At 47.6% G+C, this 20,266-nt stretch overlaps 1 protein-coding gene across 2 annotated transcripts in view; it reads right to left on the reverse strand.

Moving 5' to 3' along the window:
• Positions 1 to 539: 539 nt before the first annotated feature.
• AGPAT2 (1-acylglycerol-3-phosphate O-acyltransferase 2) overlaps positions 540 to 20,266 on the reverse strand; it is an 818,715-nt gene continuing 798,988 nt past the window's right edge. For both annotated transcript variants that reach the window (XM_069609592.1, XM_069609591.1), the window contains one exon: positions 540 to 3,664. In XM_069609592.1, coding sequence (XP_069465693.1) covers positions 3,501 to 3,664 — 164 coding nt within the window. In that variant the 3' untranslated portion in view covers positions 540 to 3,500. The remainder of the gene's footprint in view (positions 3,665 to 20,266) is intronic.

The following is a 20,266-nucleotide window of genomic DNA, read 5'->3' on the forward strand; positions in this document are numbered from 1 at the left end:
ATAGCTGGCTTCTACCTTCACTACTCTTCTTCAAGGAAGGAACCCAGAGTGGCCCGTAACCACTTTCCTGCCATCCAGCGTCCCCATCATATCTTCAAGAAACATCTAGAATCAAAGTTGATTTATGCTATGTTTGAAGACCATGCACTTTCTTGAAAACACTTCCCATGCCCACCTTACTCAAAGTGCTTCCCCGTTATTCTAGGAGGCAACAACCTGTTATAACCCCCGCCTTCATCCCCTCATCATCACAAATGGTATCTGGCTAATGTTCTGCTCACATTATCAACTGCAATCCAATCTAGAGCTGGATCTACACTCAGCTTCACTCACCATTCCACATTTCTTGAACCATTCCAATAAGCTGTGCAGACCCTCCACAGTGAAGAGCATATTACAGCAGTAACGCATAAAAAGACATTAACGCTTCACTAGCTACCGTCACATTTTAAGATTAAGCAAAATGGTTGCAAACATTTGTATTTTGTCAATATGATTGGCCACATGAAATTCGAAAATAAAGTCTTTGGATGAAGCCCTTGTCCAAAGTAGCCTCTTTATATTTACTATTGCACACACAGATAATGAACTTCAATACACATTACACAATTTGTTGTAGGCACTTATATATTAAAACCTTTCAGATAAAGAAGGATTCAGTCATTGATTATAAAAAAATACATTATGAAATAAATTGCTTTTAAGTTTGTGCTAAAAGACAGGGAAAGGGAATCATATGTAAATGTAGATTAATGTCTTATTTTAAAAACAAAATCCACCTTTTAAACAAATGCCCACATCACTTTCCATTATCCACAAAAGTAAAACTATTTTCTTTAAAATATTCCACCCGTTAACATATTTCTCTAGACATGACCATTACAATAGCATCAATGAACATACACTCTTGTCAGTACAAACAATCTAACGCTACTGAAGGCCCAATCTGATTAAGCAGATACCAATTAAGGACAAAACACCTGGGAACATGTGATTTAAAAGAGAATAATATCTCCAAAATAATGAGATGAGAGAATGTCCCTTTCGAAAAAAGAAAAATATATCATCTCCATAGCAAAAACAGTGCAATATCATTAGTTTAACAGAAAAGCATGCATATGCGAGCTGTCAGAAAAAAAGTTACAAGTCTGCAAGCAGGATGTCAAAGATGAGGAATCCGTGGGAGGACACAATCCATTAGAACGTTTCAATTTACATCACAGTGATTATTACCTTGCACATCAATTCCCCCAGACAATTTAAGTAGGATATACAAAGTGCCCAAAAAGATTGCAAATTGATCCAGTAGCTGGAGGTGTACAACATACATACAACAAGAACTGGGCGGATTGGCGCCAGTACACAAAATAGTGGGGTTTGATTGCAGTTCTGGAATGTGGAGGATTACTTTTGCATTCTCAAGCAAAGATGTTTAGGAAATTATCTTAGAAATGAGTGATGCAGTCTTGTTTTCACTCTGCTGAGGATAGAATACCTTTTTCCTATTATTATTATGGAGGTAATGGATTGGGAAACCATTTTGTAGTCAAACAGCAGATGCAATATGGCAACCCTAACTGCCCAGACTTACAACATCCCTCAGCAGTGCCCAGTATTGAGGGATATTTCGGGTAGAATAATACATTTCAGGTTTAATGTTTACTATAGCACAAACTAATGATCTAGATGCCACTGCAAGTGGCACTGTCAAACAGCAGAAATGGAGAATGATGATACCAATAAGTGGTACCACCCAAGCTACAGCATGCTTGCTAGGCGTGAATACACTCATTGCATGCCTTCCTCTCTTGACGCAGCCGCTGGACTAGTGGGGTATTCTCGAAACATTGTAGACTCTACGTCACAAAATTTCAAATGTCAGATTTGTTTCAAAATATACAATTTAGATTTGTCTACAAAATTAGAAACATTTCAGGAAAAACCTTATATACAGAATATAAATCCCTGAGGATAGCTTAGGAGCAATATGCGTGCCTTGGGAACAGGATGATGTATTGCAACAGGGGTTCAATCCCCATTTCAGTACTTGCCATCTTTTGTAATACTTTAATTCTATTTTTGGCATAAATCTGTGGGTACATAGTAAAACAAAAAGAATAATTGAAACCAAGAATGTTATATACGATACATATATATATTTAAACTATAAACCAAGAGCATCTGTTTACAACCACAGTAATACTCATTACAAGTTCTAGGATCATGTTCTTAAAGCTGATTTTCCTATTTTGGCCTAAGCGCTAAAAACCTCAATTAAACCATTTCTGGAAATCCCCATTGTGGAGATGAGGCCATTATTGGACTGTGTTAAAAAAAAAAATCATACTTTTGAATGTATGTACATTACATGTGGCATTATTCCAGTGTTATGCTCAAGACCCATTAAACAAACTTCTGAAATCTGAATTTATCACTAGAAAATATCACATTCACCATATGTTCTAAATGTCCACAGTTCCATCCTATGACAAACTGTTTTTGCCCATATATTGAGACCTGTGATCTCCAAACCATTGGGAAAGCAGACACCAGAGTAGCAGCTAGCCCAGGGAATAATTATAATAAGAACGGTGAGTGTGAAGTCTTAAGTGGGATGACTATCTCAACTTGGGAGCCAACAGTCAGCATATGAAATTGACAACGCCTGGTCCCACTGAGGGATCTGCTAATCCTATGGCTATATTCACATTTGCAGTTTATGGGACAAAGCACCAACAATCATGGCAAAACAAATTAATCACAAAAAAAAAGATTTTTTAGAAAAGGTATAAAACAGTAAAAGATTGTTAAAAGAAAATCTTAACTCTTCAGAGCAATAATGACTAAAATGCACATATAAGAAGCATATTCTGAGCAGAAAGGTATAGGTTACCCTTTTAGAAAGCTATTTTATGTATCTCCTCTATTTCTGTCTCTGTCCCATAGAAGCCACCCCAATGAAATAAGTAATAATTGTACCAGAGGCCCTTGTGTTGTTGGCACTTGTGTTGTTGACACACTTCAACATGGTTGTACTAACTTGGTCAAAGTGACTCATGCAACACACATAAAATATAACTGAGTATTTGATGTAGGTGTGCAATTCTCTGATTGTACTGCTCAAGCAAAGTACCAACAGAGCTTCACGGGAGACCTTTGTTTCAGCAAGACCTCAAATTCACTATATTTGGCACAGCCAAAAAGTGGGAAGGAGAAGCAGCCTGCTTAACTAGGTTTTAAAACAGAATGAATACCTTAGTACAGTTTTGGCAAAGGAACAAGAGCTTTGGATGAGAATAAGGGTAGGTTTGTGTGCATTGGGGCTTCTCTATTCCAAGATGTCCCTCCCTACGCTCTTATTGCTCACACGTGCATAAACTCAATCATGTGCATAACGAACTGCATTTTAAGCATCACACGCACACACACAGGTCCTAGACACAACAAACTGAAACACTGACTTAAGGAGATTACATCATGTTCCACTGACAAGAGGCTTCCTATTCTGGACAAAGACATGGCCCATTTGCTTGGTTCATTTTGTTAGACAATCTGAAAAAGGTGGTCCTCATGGTGTCGTAGCATTGCCCTGTTAGTTCAGTCACATCATCTGCTGTGAGTCCAGTAGTCTCAATTTTCGGAAAGACTTCAACTTTGATTACACCTGTTAAATTTGTGAAGGAAAGAAAAATATGAAAGCTCGATTTTGGCTTTTTGTATTTTCATAAATAAAATGACGTTGATGCGTGCCTACTCCTCAAACTATGAGGTCAAAGCAGACGTTTAGTCAGTAACCAGAATGAGAATTAGGCATTTAAAATCATACATGATGCATATTGCCATTAAATCCTTCTCAAACATTGAAGCTATCTTTTGAAATAAAAGTGTTTTCTGTATTTGGTCCCTGCACAGGTGCTTTAATATATGGCACTTGAAACTAAACAATACAGTAAATAGAGCCTAAAAACTCTCTCGGAAAGAAATGCAAGAACTGTTTCACTGTGAGCATTTAATTCTTGGTATACGGCATACAAGCTGATGCTTCACAAAACAGCAAACATGAAACAAAAATCAGTTCAGTGAATGCAACATTTTTATGGAGCCAACTATGTTAAGTTTACCTCTCCTATAAAATGCCGTACTTTGGTAACATAGGTCCTCTGGCTTCAGATGATTCACTGGCTGGGAAATCATGAAGGCGCCAAAGGGACTGTAATCCGGCGAGAGAAGCGCTCGGTGTGCAGTGTTACCTTTTGTTTCTTTTTTTTTATTGAGCAGATCCTTTGCCACTCTCCCAGAAGTTACATTGCTCATTGGAGGTGCAAGATCAGATTCACAAACCAACTCATGCCTATTAATGAGTCCTACTGTTAACATACGAATACGTGAATAACTATTTTGAATATGTTGAGGCTAAATTCCTGCAACACAGCGAATTGTCGTGTCCAATGAATCCAATGAATGTGTATCTAATAGAGTGACAGGGCAACTGATAGGGCAAGTGAAAACGGTACACAAATAAATGAGTACATGTGGAAACATGTAGTTTACGCCAACTTGTAAGGTATGCCTGTTTGCTAATCCTCCAAAATCCCCATTATTATTAAGGCTAATTATGATCCTAGATGTGTCAACACCACATGTACGATCATAATGTGTCCATTGAACTCTGTGTGGGTAACACAAAATGAAACATTTGGAGCATCTTTCCTGCTGCAAGTCTTGGGCGGAGCATTCACCCATGGCCAAGTGAATATAAGACCCACCTTTTCAATGAGGGAAGCGGTCATACATTTAGCAAAAAATAATAAGCCTCATTATTCTCCTCACATTCATTCGGGTGAAGGTTCACATTTATCTGAGATTGATGTATGGTTACTTAAGTGACAGATACGTCTTTGCCCATGCTTTGTGAATCAGCAAACATGCTACAGCATGTATCCCTTTATAAATTCAAACCCTAGTTAAAGTCACTTTACGCCCCTTTCAGAATGTAATGGATGCATAAAATAGGCAGGCATTAAGCACATGCAAAGGTACGTTGTACATGCCTACTTTGCACTGCCAGTTTCTTTTGAAAATCATGCGTACATTACGTACATTACAGATGTATTTTACAGAGGTAAATCAACTTGAGTCCATTTATATTTGTTGAATTTTCTCCAGAGAGTTAATTACAGAATAAAACAGATCAGGGCTCACATTAATGGTTTCCTTTCATGCTGATGTTGGACTATTCCCTGGGCTTTTAAAATGCTGGGATTTCATGTCCACCTTCATTAATATGTCCTAATCTGGGAACAGGGAAGGAGTAAAGGTAAACGCACTTGCACCAGACTTCATTCATTTGACTGAGGGATCTTTGTCCTCTCCTGTTGTCATCAGGAGGCAATTCAATAGCAAATGAGTTGAAACCTTTTGAGTTATTTTCTATCTCTGTCCTATACAGCCCAAGAATGCTACTACCCACAATATATCATTTCCACATCCCATGATATATACATAGCATTCAAATGATCTGTTTTCTTCTTGTATACATGAGCTGCCTTGTCTCTACGTAATTCATGTTGCTTGACTCATTGTACATCAAGTGATTCTGTTGAGTTCTGCCATCTTGTGGGAGGTAGAACCTTACTGGAATCATGGCAGCATTCATAAAGAGGTTCGATAAGTATCCTCTGCCACATTATGAACATACTGCTGAAATTGATCCCTCAACATTATTGTTGATAGGTCAAGTGGTGATGGTGCATCCTTCTTGTATGGATGACTGCTCTTTGTTTACAAAAAATGTTGTTAGTCGACTATTGAGTTACTGATTATTGCAGGATTTGGCTTTCTTTTGTTGGGAAGAACTCCCAGGTATGCCAGAGGGACACTGGAAGTCCTCGGACTTAGAAAACCCAACTCTCTCTTTCTCAGACACACGGAGGGCTCAGTTGATGGCAAGTTCAAACTGTGGTTTATTACAGACAAAACCAACAGGGATCAGCACAGGGACAAGTAAAATCCAAGCACAACACCGCCCTCCCTCGGCTCGCAGGCTGCTTTTAGTGTGATATTTCGTCAGCATGATGTCACAACCTGGGCCCTTCTCCAGAAAACATATTGGGCTCCAGGATTGGGTGTTAAGCACCTTACCACCTATAATGGACATTATACATGTTATTCTACTGGCTCTCGCATGTCAGGTGGCTGGCCTGGTCCATCCCCAAGTTATTATCTACAACAATGTTGCAGTGTGGTAGGTCTACCATTGGTTCTTGCCCGTTGCTACCCATCCCTAGGGTACTAAGCTGCGATTGGCTAGAGGTGACGTCCCAGGCCTGGGATATGAAAAGATTCTCAGCGCTTGGTGTACCTTTTCAAGGTAATAAGAATGACTATGGGCCGATTACGACCTTCGCGGAACGGGTTAACGCGCTCTGCTAATGGAGGCTGACCCGTTAATCCCGTCTCGCGAAATTACGAGGTCCCCTCGCGGGACCCGGTAAGGACGCCTGGTAAAACCAGGCATAGTTATCGGGTCCCGCGAGGGGAAGAGGGAGCTAACAACGGGCTGGTTGTAATTAGCCCGTTGTTAGCTCCCTCTCCCATTCCCAATAAGCCCTATGGGGGCTCAAATGGGAATGGGGAAGGTCCAGGCCCGGGTTCCCTGGGGGAGGAATTACTGGGCCCTTCGAACTCGGAATGGCCCGGTAAATCCCCATTCAGGGAAGCCGGTAAAGGAGCCCGGTTTGGCGGCAGCCATGGAGCTAATAGCTCCATGGCTGCCGCCAAACTCGTAATGAGGCCCTATGTGTCTGCAGTGTAACCTGTGTATACCACCTTAGTCTATGAGAGTGCTCCTCTGCTCGGTGCAACACTTGTCTCACATTGTAGCATATTTGTTGCAGTCTTATGTCTGGCAGCCTGAGATCGGCTCTCTTTCCCACTGCTGGTCACTGTCCATTATCTGCTTTGGCCGGGTCATCTGTTCAGCCACCAAGAGTTAGAGCTGTTTAGCTCTGAATTATGAAGAATTATATGCATATACTGCAGCTGGTGCCTTTGTCCTCTGTGGGTTGGAATGTCATACATAGCTCGTGGCCTTGGCTGCGGGTCCTGTCTCACACGTCTTGCTCATTGTCCAGGCTGAATTGACTCAGCTCGTCTCTGGCTCCGAGAGGCATGTGGCCTGCTGTACTTTTCCTAAACCATTATAATGCGGTTTCTACAGTGTCCGCGCTATACTACATTCTCCATAGATTAGTCACACTTGGTTCTGTCAGGTCCCATAGGTGCTCCTGCAGTTCCATGGGATTATTCGCATGTAAGCATCTGCAAGCTCTGCTCAGGATCTGTTGCTTCTTGCGGTTTCTGCATGCTATGTTTAGCTAATGGCAAAAATAATAAAAGCAATGATGGTATGCATATGTGTCTGTCCTCTAACTATAGAACTGCACGCTCATGTTCTTCATGTATTCGAGTGCGTGTTTGTCTCCCGAAGTGCGGATGGCACGTGTGCTTCATGTCTTACACAGCTATGTCGTGGTGTCTCCAACAACGTCAGCAACATGGCTTCTTGCAGCTTAATCCAGGCTGTCAATAGCACCTGGTCTGTAATGCTGGTTGAGGGAGTATGGTTGGCTGAGGGGATATCTCTCGACCTACTTGTTAATCATGGCACCACTGGGAATCGGTCCGAAATAGAATGGGTGACTACGGTGGTTCATGGCCTTCTTCTGTGTCATGAATTTCGCAGGAGGGGCAAGGTTTCCCCATCCCTCTTCAGTCCCCCCTCTGGTCGACCTGTCAACCACATCCTTATATGACAGTCCTTTTGCTCTGGGCTGCCATATCTTTGTTATTCCTCCAAGGTGCCCATAGTAGTTGGCGTGGTTGTCAAATAACCAGTGCATATAACAGAATACTCCTTCAGGGTTCCACCAACCCCACTTCTCTTCATAACACTTTGGATCGTGCGGATTGTCCAACTTCATGGATTCTGTTGGGAATAGCTGACATTGTGCAATTGATTCTCAGAGCTTGTCAATCTCGTCATTTGCTCCCCCTATGTTTACATCCATCAGGATCTGCAGTCAGATAGCCTCTTCTGCTGTTTTCTTGCATTTGGCCATGCAGATTTTGATCCCACACATTGATGATGCTGCTGCCAACATGAGAGCTGCCGCTATCACCTTCAGTCCGTCTGCCAGCCATGATGGCATCCATGACATAGGTATGCTAGCCAGCTCTTGTCTTTCCATGTGCTTCATCTTAACACCTTGGCATGCATCCTCACCAGTTGTGCCACTGCACCTGATAGGGTCCTGTTATTTTCGTCATTGGCAGGTATGAATGTGCAACAGGAACTCCCTATTTTTGCACAACCTTCTTCTTCCATAGCCATGAGGAGATCCAGAACATACCTATTCTGGAGCGCTGCCAACCTTATTGCTCTGAGCTCTTCCTTTATCGCATTGGACCCATTCACAGTTGAATTAATCGTTACCATCAGCTCCCGGCGAGTGATCTGTAACCACTTTGCATTAGTGTACGCCTGCACAGAGGGTATTATTGATGCAAAGAACATTTGTGTCCTGCTGGACAGCCTGTGTTCTGCTGGAATCTTGTCTATTGCTGCTTCTGATGTTTAAGAGAATGAATCTCCTCCTCTTTTTACTCTGCTCAATCCCGCTTGTTTTTCCACTTTCTCTGTCTTGGCAGTGAGTGCCACCTCAATCGATCTCTTCCTCGTTTGTTGTTGTCTATCTTCGGGAACTCATCAAGCTTCGCATCCTTTCTGGGCATGACTAACAAAGGCATGTTGATGTGTACCAACAAGAAAACTCCTCTCCAATCAGGTGGCAGCTTCTCGTATGCTTTCGATCCCCAAGCCCAATAGTGATCCATCAGCATTGCTGTTTCTGTCTTCATAGCTGTGAGTTGTTCAATGATTTTGCATCCACCATTCTAGCCAACTTCAACTTCCCAGTTCTTCTGATAGCACAGTGCTAGTGGCTTCAGAGGTATTATCGTCATTGCACCGTCTTCGTTCTTCACCCATGTCATTAACTTCACATTCGCGTCCCATTCTTTCAGGAACTTGACATTCTCTTCCTGCACCTTGTTCACTGATGACTGTGCTAGTGTCAGCGCTTTGCTTCCCACAACTCCATCCTGTCATCCATCCTTTGTGTATACTTGACCATACAAAAGCATCTGTGGTCTCTCCCAACATCCTGGTTCTTCTCCTGTCTCCCTTAGTCTCATCCAGGGACACGGCATTTCTTTCAAGGTGATATTCTTAGTTTTTCCCTTCTTGGGCCTGTCAGTAATGTCAGTAATCCGTCATATAGCTGCAAGTAATTGTTCATCATGTCCAATGTCTTTATGTAATTATCTTCATATGGGAATGCCCCCATGGACATCCATCTCAGCGTGGCTGTCTTCCCTTGAAATCTTCCTCAAGTTTGCACCATCGAGAGATACATCAGGCATTGTGCTCTTGCTGCGGTTATTTCAGCTGCTATGAACATTCTGGAGGCACTCATTGCGTAGGGTATTAACGTGCAGACATAACAGTCCCCCCCGGTGGTTTCCTCACCTACTTTTGTCATGTGTTTGTACCACATGTTGTTAGACACTCGAGCAGTGTTGGTGAGATAGATGTCAACTCCCTTCATGTTTGTGTCAACAATGCGCTTACCTCTCCTTAACCTATCAGCAGTGTTCTCTCGTCCACATGACATGGTCATTCCTCCTGCTTGGGTTGGGAGAATGTTAGTAAGGGCACAGCGGTAGCAGTAACAACAATATATAATTGCCAGAATACGAATCTCATCAACCCACTGGCATGTAATAGACACAACATAATGATAATGTTCTTTTCCCTCATTTCCACTTACGCTGCTCGATCCTGGCAATCTGAAGATAAGCTGCCCGTCTGAAATATGTGAAGAAATGTGTTATTGTGTTAGAATAGTAAAACACTCTTAAGCCCTGCAGACCAAATAGTCACTGATGGCGAAGGCAAACACCTCTTTCCACAGCCTTCTTACTGATGGGTCTCTTAGAGTGGCATGCACTTGGAGATCACTGTGCTCAAGCTGAGGGTATGTTCGGACCAAATACTCTACTCCAATGGATCAGGCTCAGAATCTGCTACATCTCCTTACAGCGTGGACAAACGGGTTGGAGAATGTTTCTGGCTGATGGGTGGAAGGCAACATGAATATACACAAACAGTACAGTCTCCTTGGCTTTGCGTAGACCCTGTGTATGCGGAAGAGAAAAATGACAGACAGTGTATCCTTAATCAATGTCTCCAAGCGTTCCAGTCACCACTTCTGCTGCTTGTGAGCGTGTGACCATGGGATGTCCTTTTCTCCCTAAACGTGTAAGTTCAGAATGCACTTGTAGCTCTCCTAGGTCCTGAACGTTGACCCTGTCGGTTACAGAGACTTTGTTGCCAGGCAAGGCCACTGCTTTACAGGGCTTGACGTCTTGCAGGTGGTTCCAGACCATCTTACCTACTGACTACACAGCACAATCTGCCACCTGTTCTGCCACCTGTTCGACCACATGTGGGCTGTGGGATATTTTGACTCATTCCAATGTGCCTCACTACATCACTTTACTGCAATGGTGAAAACAACAGCCCAAAATGACCGCGCTGACTCCTGTGAGTGCCAAAATCTTTAAAAACTGTTTGTGTCACAACCAGAAAAAGGATGTACACCCTGCTACACACAGTTTAGGGGGAGGGGGTGAAAACAGAGTTCTCACTGCAGGAGCATGCCAGTGGGCTCTGCCACAGTTAACATGGAGCAAAGTGAATGAAACAGCATCATTGTGCTGAAAACCCAAAAATGCCTTGAAAATGACATTTTCCTAAGCTTAAAAAGTGCTGTTTTGGTGCCAAATCCATTCATTTCTACTGAATCATTGAGATTAAAAGGCCCTGAAATGCTCAGGATCATCCATTGTGGCTCAGAGGAACCGGGCCTCATCGGAATGACAGCTCCTACAAAATGTATCTAGAAAAAAGCAACACAGGAACCCTTGTTTTCATTTTCCACAGGAAAAATGTGGCTATTTCTTTACAACCAGTATCAGGAAACAGCTGTCCAGAGAGAGACTATAAACAAATACTGGATACATTTAGTTATGCTGCAAATAACTCCAGCACTCAAGGGAAGAACTAGTGCTGACTAAAATGTGTATTTGCTGCAGATGTAAACCATATTTAAAGAAATAAGTTTAATGTGCTTTTTCATGAATGAAGAGCAAAATCGCCTGTTTGTAAAGTCTATTCTTGTATAAAGGCTTAATAATTTAAGAATGTCAAAGAATTTGCTATGTAAAAATCCACCTATAAACTGTTTGAATTTATATGTTTAAAGGAAAGATTTAAAAAGTGAAACTTAAAGCTAAACCCAGTCTGAGTTAATCAACTATATTAAAAAAAAAACCTGCTCTGACAGTTCTTAGCCCTGAAAAAGGTTGACACCTCCACTGCTGGCACAGGAAAGGCTAATTGCTGCTCGGAGGCCTTGAATACTCATGACAAAGGGACTTCATTAGACATTCGTCTTTGCCCCAGGCGAAGACAGTAGCAGGCTTGGGGCAGGAATCTCCACTGTCAGGGGAGAGGCCCTTCATTCAACTTCAAAGGATTTGACATTTGCTTACAGTTGAAAGAAAGAAAGAGGATCCAGGGGACTCGCTTTTCTGCTTCAGGAGTTTGGAGCACATCATCGTGCGTGCGGATGTCGGGAGGACGTCCTTTTCGGATGCACATTTCTGCCTGACTATCAGAAACAGAAGAGGTCTGTGCTAAACACTGGTCGACTCCACCCTCTGGGTGGTAACGCCCACTATCTACGCAATAACTACCCAGGACCCAGTGCACCCGCGTGCGCACCCTCAAGTACTACACATACTGTTTACTGGTGCGGGGCGCTGGGCATTTCAGAGGATCCAGGGTACTCGCTTTTCTGCTTCAGGAGTTTGGAGTACATCATCGTGCGTGCGGACATCGGGAGGACGTCCTTTTCGGATGCACATTTCTGCCTGACTATCGGAAACAGAAGAGGTGATTGATGACAGTGGAGGCATTGCACAAGTTGTTTACGTTGTGCAGTATTGCTAAACTCCCTCTTTCTGTAATGTGCCCTCACAGGTCTGTGCTAAACACTGGTCGACTCCGCCATCTGGGCAGTAACGCCCGCTATCTATGCAATAAATACCCAGGACCCAGCGCACCCGCGCGCGCACCCTCAAGTACTACAAGTACTGTTTATTGTTCACGGTGCGCGGTGCGGGCGCAGGCTTGGATTGCTATATCCCTCTGTTCAGGTGATAAAAGGCACATTTTTAGTGTAATATGTTTATGCCTATATTGTGAATCTTCTGAATATTAACATTTGAGGTGTGTGAGTGGGAGATTCATAAAGCCCATAAAGGCGTAAAGGTATACTTTGGCCTGATTGATCACTACTTTTTGTTTGGTTTGGTGATCCGGAAATTAATTAAAAGCACGAGGTGGGACCGGTGTGGGCCACCAGGGGAATGTATGTGCTCCCAGTGTAATATGCAAGCTCTCCTTTATTTATCGGGGTATCCATATACTTATTTACTTTGATTTGGATATTAGGGACCTACTGTCTGTGTTGAAAGTGAGGTCCTTGTGTTTAGTCGGCCTCTAACAGTTTTTGACGTCTTTCTCGGAGCATGGTTGGTACGCTCTGTAACGGTAAGGCAGTTGGACCTACCCAGTTGGTAAAAATAACGTATTCACTGGCCAAACCTTTTTTTTTGTTTAACATGGATAATATTCAGAAGGTAGATCAGTTGTTGGAACCAGAATCTTTACAGAAAGATGTATCAAGCAATGCTAAAGAAATAAGTGATCATCTGTTATTAGGGAAATGTAGGGTGTACGACACAAGTCCGGTTTTTACACCACAGGTGGAAATAAAAGTAGGGGATCGAGTGACAAACATAGAGGCAAACAAGGTCCCTTCACTAAAAAGTATACTAAGTGTACAGGAAAAGCTATGTAGCTATGATATGGAACAAACCGGAGAAGGAGTCAAAATGGAAACAGGGGCAGATACCTCTCTCCTGGCACCAGTGGTTCTTGCAGAACTAGATAGAAGGGTCCGGTTGTCTCCCGCTAGGCCGAAAGCAGGTAGTTTTGACAACCTACACCTGCATGAGGCCACTGAGGAAGTACTTCTTTCTCCCCCACCTAACTCCACTTTGGGTGGGCATTTTGTGGATAGCACTTTTGGGATAAGGGAAAAGGGGTCAACTATTAAGGGCAGTGAGGGACTGGGTAACCAGGCCGTTAATCCATTTATATCTCCCAGTCCCAAAGTGTCCTCTTCACCTATGCAACCTCAGGCATTTGGTACAAATGATCCCCTTGTTGGTCCGCTTTTTGAAGGCATTAATCAGGAGGATACGGTATCGACATATGCCACATTTCCAGTATTGACAAGGATCCTCAATCTCTTGGATAAGGGCCATGAGCGGACACATTTTGAGTTCCAGGAACTTAGATCCCTGATAATAGCAAATACAGAGAAAACGTGCAAAATGGAGGGATATCTTTTTGCCCGGGAGGGTTGTGTGGTGACAGTTGGGTATGGTAATGTGCAAAATAGAACGTACATCACGATCAGAACTCGCAAACGGAATTCGAGAGTGAAGCCCGTCCCAAATCCTATGCAGAGGTCCTCTCAAAGGGGAAATATGATCCAGTGCTGCCTGCCATATTGAATTGTTTGACTGAACTCAAATCAATGGGGATTACAAACAGCCTCCAAATAAAAAATCTGGAGGAGAATATTGGTGTAGTGCAAACTAACCTTAGAAGAATCGAAGAGAAACTGGTAATTAGTGACAGCCTCCTTGATGAATCACAGATAGACACCACTCCAGATAGCCCTTCAGCACTTTTAAGGGCCCTGGAGGAGGGAGGTGATCATAAGGGGTATGATAGGGGGGTCAGGATGGGGGGACTCTCCTGTAGAAGGCACATTATCATTGAACAGCCTATTTCCCGTAGGGAAAAAAAATGAGGGTCAGGGCTATCAGGCGTAGAGCTGCTAGGGCGCAGGTTTCCTCTAAAAATCTTGCAAAAAAAAAGTAAGAATCTTCCCACCCCATAAATTGCCAATACTAATGTCAATATAAAAGACATATGTGGTCTTTCCAACGAAGGTGGTATATATCTAACCCAACTTGATCAGGAAAGTAAAAAAGCACTTGAATTTAAAGAATTGGGTACACCAAAAAAAGCCCATTGTTGTCCTCTGAATTGAAGAAGAATGAATATGGGGAAGCCCCTGATACACTGATTGAGGCAATGAGCCATAAGGGCCGGACTCATGTACTTAAATTAACAAAAAAAGACAATTTAAAGCAGAATTGCCCTACAAGAGAAAAAGGCAACACAGGAACAATACTCCCCCAGAGCCATAAGGAACAAGTTACTTACCTGTAACTGTTGTTCTCCAGCATGGGTCTGGCATGGATTCACATGCTCATGAATATTCCCCGTCGTCAGGCTGGGAATCCTCGGTAAAGAAAAAACCAGTATCAGTTTCGTTTCTGATCTGTCTTTCGTAGTAATAACCAATCACTGGTCTCTGCGTCATACTGACCACAGCCAATGACTGCCCTCTACCTAAGCACCGCCTCTGGCAGCCATCTTCAGATTTGGAAGCACGTAAAGTGGCAGTATGACCAAGTGAAGAGCCGCAGAGGGGTAGGCGGGAGGGTTCGCATGTGAATCCATGCCAGACCCATGCTGGAGAACAACAGTTACAGGTAAGTAACTTGTTCCTTCTCCAGCATGGGGTCTGGCATGGATTCACATGCTCATGAATAAAGAATACATAGCAGTACACACATGCACAACCACGGGAGGTGGCAAAGGCTCAACATTAAGCATTACATCAAACTCAACATTAAGCATCTTACCTCCTCACCAGGCTCACCTCAGGCGAACAGGTTGCGCAGCACTGCTTGGCCGACCCTGGACTCCTCCCTGGAAACCCGGTCGACGCAGTAGAATTTCGTGAAGGTGTGCGTCGACCTCCACGTAGCAGCCCTGCATATGTCCAGCAGGGGCACACCAGAAAGGAACGCCGTGGTAGCTGCGATCGCTCTGGTGGAATGGGCTCTCGGACGGCCAGGCAGCGGTCGGTTTGCCAACCGATGACAGTACATGATACAGCCGGAGAGCCATCTGGAAATGGAAGCCTTCGAGAGAGCCTTCCCCTGATTGACAGGTCCAAAGTTCACAAAGAGTTGTGACGTCTTCCGAAAACACTTCGTGCGGTCCACGTAGAACTTCAGCGCTCTAGCCACATCCAGCGAGTGCAAAGTCCTCTCAGCCGGCGACGAAGGCGACGGGAAGAACACAGGCAACACCAAGGGTTCGATGAGATGGAAGTCCGACGGTACCTTGGGCATGAAGGAGGGGTGCGTCCTGAGCACTACCCTCGTGTCGTGGAAAGTCAAGTACGGGGCCTTGCAGGAAAGGGCCTGGATCTCTCCCACTCGTCGTGCGGAGGTGATGGCCACAAGAAAAGCTGTTTTCCACGATAGAAACTTCAACGGGGCCGAGTGCAGAGGCTCGAACGGAGGTCCCATGAGCTTGGTCAGCACCACGTTGAGCTCCCACGCCGGGGCCGGAACCTTCACCGGCGGGAACGATCTGAACAGTCCCTTCATGAACTCTTTCACCAGACGATGAGACCACAAGGACGTCCGCCCCGTGGTTCTGGTGTATCTGGAGATCGCAGCAAGATGAATCTTGATGGACGCGTGTGCCAGACCAGCTTTGGCCAGCGTCAGCAGGTACGGCAGTACTTGGGGAGCCGTAATCCGTAGAGGGTTAATCTTCTGTGCGTGGCACCAGACAGAGAACCTCTTCCATTTGTGTCCGTAGCATTTAAGAGTCGAGGACGCCCTGGCCTTTGCAAGAACCTCTCTGCAATCGGCCGGTATGTCGTATCCTCCAAACTCTAGCGCTGCAGGAGCCAGGCCTGCAAGTTCAGCGACTTCGGGTCGTGGTGGAGGATGGCGCCTCCTTCCCTGGAGAGTAGATCCGCGTCCGCCGGCAGCTTGATCGGCGGGGACGCTGACAAGTCCAGCAAGTCCGGGAACCATATCTGCCTCGGCCACGCAGGTGCGACGAGGATCATCCTGCACCGTGACCTCTTGAGCTGGTTGACAAGCCGGATTAGCAGAGGCAAGGGAGGGAACGCGTAGAGGAACAGGCCCTCCCAGGGGAACGAGAAAGCATCGCCCATGCTCCTCGTCTGGGGAAACCTGCTGGCGAACCTCCGGCACTTGGTGTTCGTCGCCGTCGCAAACAGGTCGATCTGGGGTGTGCCCCACCGTCGGAAGAGGCGATCCACCAGATCCTGCCGTAGTTCCCACTCGTGGCACGAGCGCAGCTCCCTGCTGAGTGAGTCGGCGATGGTGTTTTTTATCCCTGCCAGATGAAACGGCACCAGAAAAATCCCTTGGGCGACGGCCCAATGCCACAGGTCCTGCGCCTCCTTGGACAGCGCTGGGGACCTGGTTCCGCCCTGTTTCCTGATGTAAAACATGGTGGTGGTGTTGTCGGTGAAGATCCTCACCACCTTGCCCTTGAGGGACGGAAGGAAGGACCTGAGGGCCCAAAACACTGCACGGAGCTCCAGGACGTTGATATGCAGGGACTTCTCCGTCGGGAGCCAGAGTCCCCTTGCGTGCAGATTTTCGGTGTGCGCTCCCCACCCTTCCAGGGAGGCATCCGTGGTCACAGTCTCCTGGTGGGCTGGGGTCTGGAAGTCCATGCCCGCCGTCAAATGCGCGCGGGTGCCCCACCACCGTATCGCTCGTCGGAAACTCTCGTCGAGCTTGATCCTTTCCTCGAAGCTGCCCGTCGTCTGGATCCAGCGCGCATCCAGGAATTCTTGCAACGGGCGCATCCGGAGCCTGCACATGGGAATGAGGTAGATGCAGGAAGACATCATCCCGAGGAGGGACTTGATGGACCTCACTTTGGCCGCGTCGGCCACCAACATCCGTTGCACCTTGCCCAAGATGGTCCTGGTCCTCTCCTCCGACGGGGAGGCCAGAAGGGACACTGTGTCGAGCCTCGCTCCCAGAAACAGTGCGACTTGCGCGGGCACCAGGTGGGATTTGGCGTAGTTCACGGAGAATCCCAGGTCCGTGAGGAGTTGGACGGTCCTTGCCGTGTGGACCACGGCGAGCTCCCTCGTCTTGGCGCGGATGAGCCAGTCGTCCAGGTAGGGGTAGACGTGAATCCCCTCGCGGCGCAGCTGCGCCGCCACCGGTGCGAGGCACTTGGTGAATACCCTGGGTGCCGACCGTAGTCCGAAGGGAAGGGCTTTGAACTGGTAATGACGCCCCTGGACCACGAATCTGAGGAATTTTCGGTGCCCCTTTAGGATGGGAATGTGGAAGTAGGCATCCTCCAAATCCAACGACGATAGGAAGTCTCCTTCCTCCAGCTGACCCAGGACGTGCTGGAGGGTGACCATCCGGAACTTCTGCGCCTTGATGAACTTGTTCAGACGTCGCAGGTCTAGGATGGGGCGCCATCCTCCCGTCTTCTTCCTCACGAGGAAGTATCTCGAGTAGACTCCGGAGCCCCGAAGCCTCTTTGGGACGAGTTCGATGGCGCCCTTTCTGAGCATCGCCTTTACCTCCAGGAGAAGTTGAGGGACGTGAAGTTCTTTCCTGGCCACGGGGGGGACGCGCGGGCACCTTCTTTGAAACTCGAGCGCGTGGCCCCGGGCCAGGGCGTCCAGCACCCAACGGTCGGTGGAGATGGACTCCCACACGCTGACGAAGCCCGCCAGCCGGCCTCCCACCGGGGTGCTTCGGTGGGGGTCCGACCCCACGGCCGGTTCAATCCTGCTTGGACGCGGCCTTGCCGCCTTGACCTCCTTGGCGACGACGGCAGGGTCCGCTAGACTTGCCTCGTCCTCTGTAGGCCTCTTGCGACGATGAGCGGGCCGCTTGACGGTAGGAAGCGAAACCGCCGCCGGAACCTTTGGAGGCGCCCTTGCCTCCGCCGCTCCGAAAGGGCGTCCGTCGTTGCTGCAGAACTCCAAGGGCCCGGGCCGTCTCAGTATCCGCCTTGATGGCCTGAAGGGAATCGTCCACTGTCTTCCCAAACAGGTTGTTCCCGTCGAAGGGCATGTCCAGGACTCTGGTCTGGACGTCCTGCCGGAAGTCCGTAGCTTTGAGCCATCCACGACGTCGAAGGCAAACGCCGTTGCCCAGCTGGCGGAACCCAGTGTCGGCGATGTCCGTCGCCACGGTGATGGCGTGGTCCGAGGCCACCTCACCTTCCTGCAGGATCTCCAGGGCCTCCGCCCTCTTGTCGTCCGGCAGAAAATCCAGCAGGGGAGCTATCTTGTACCACAGCTCCCTGTCGTAGCGAGCCACGATAGCCAAGGCGTTGGCCGCTTTAATCGTCGTCGCTGCCGACAAGATGACTCGTGGAGGCCGCACCCCCCCCCGCTTTCTTCCTGGCTGCCGCGGAGACGACGGAATCCGGGGGTAGGCTGCGCCCGGAGGCATAGGGGGGCCGTGTCCGGGACCCGGTACTTTTTCTCGTACCGGTCTCTTCTAGCTGGCGTCGTGGAAGGGTTCTTGAGGAGGGAAAGGCCCTCATCCCAAATGTCGTCCAACAGAGGCACTGCGAGGACCGTCTTCCTCTTGGCCTCGCGCCGCTGATAAAGGAAGCCTTCCTTTTTCTTCTCCTCAGGGCAGAGTTGGAAAAGCTCGGAAGCCCTGGAGATCATGGAGTGGAAAGATCCGATCTCGTCGGGCGGAGAAGCCCTGGTGGGAGGCGACGACGGAATATCCTCGTCGTATGCCTCGTCGTCCGTACCCGTCGCTGCCGTGTCAGTCCCCGTATCATCCCCTCGGGTGGACGGGGAGGAGGGCTGGACGGGGCGCGACGGTTGAAAAGGAGGTGGTGGATGGATCCTTCTTTTCTTGGTAGGGGGAACACCAGAAGGTCCCGGTTCTGGGTCCCCCGACGGGAGAGGTTCCTCCGTCGGTAACGGTAGCCTCGTCCTTATCTCGGAGCATAAGGACTGTATGGCCAACAAAATGGCCGCCGAGTTGTCTTGCGGCGCTGGCAGAGGGGAATCCGACGGGCGAGCAGGGGCCCCGTCGGTATCCTCGACGATGTCGTCGTCGTCACCTGCGTCGGGGTCCATTCCGACGGGCTGGCCTTCTTCCACGCCTAGGCCGTGGCTTAAGACCTCGATCAGCTCCTCTTCTGAGGTTGAGGCCGAATCTACGACGACGCCCTGCCCCCCCTTCTTCTTCCCCACGGAGGGTTTCACGGGGGTCCTATCGATGGGCACAAAAGAAGACTCCCTCCGAGGAGGCAGGGAGATTCTGGGCCCTGAGGTCGCCACCACTGGTGCAGCCTCCACAGGCTGAGCCAGGGCCGCCGCGACCGTTTCGATAGAGGGCTTGGTCGGATGGATCAAGGCCTTCACCACCTTAGGTGCGCTCACCGCCTTATCCTTGAGGGAGGGGGCACTGCCACGCTCCTCCTCTGCCTTAGAGCTCGACCGGGGCCTCTCCAGGAGCTTCGCCGGGTGCTCGGCCTTCCTCTTACCCGACCCAGAGCGTTGGCTCGTGGTTGATGGTGCCGGGGAGGGTGCGCCCTGCCTGGCGCCCGTAGAGCCCGACCGTTCGGCGCTCCCGGTGCCAGCGGACTCGCGGTGCTTGGCCTTATGTTGGGCCCCCGTCGCCGGGGCGCCCTCAAAGGTCTTAGAAGACCGCTCGGATTTCTTCTTCTTCTCGCCAGACGGGCTCTTACCCTCCAGCCAGTTGGCGAGACGTTGATGGCGGTCCTTCATGGTCCGTTCCGACATGTTGCCGCAAAACGCACAGTCCTTCTCCACGTGCGTCTTGTCCTCATGAAGGCAGTAAAGGCAGAAAGAGTGTTCGTCCTCCTTAAAGACGTTCTGCAGCTGGCATCCAGGGCAGACCCTGAACAGCTTTCCGGGCGTCGAGCTTCCCTTCTCCTGGGCCATCTCCGAGACCGGGCCTGAGAAGCTTCTGGAGTCCTCCGAAGTGTAGCTCGACGAAATCTTCACCCTTGAGGGGCGCAGACGAATCCGACACGGGTCCCCGTTGATCGGATGTAGGATCGGTGGAGCTTGAGGCTCTTTTGACCGAAAGAATCGAAGTTTTTGTGAAAAAAGCGCGAAAAATAGCA

This window comes from Ambystoma mexicanum, chromosome 8, assembly GCF_040938575.1.
Source record: "Ambystoma mexicanum isolate Mex_15411 chromosome 8, UKY_AmexF1_1, whole genome shotgun sequence".
In the NCBI taxonomy this organism is placed as follows: domain Eukaryota; kingdom Metazoa; phylum Chordata; class Amphibia; order Caudata; family Ambystomatidae; genus Ambystoma; species Ambystoma mexicanum.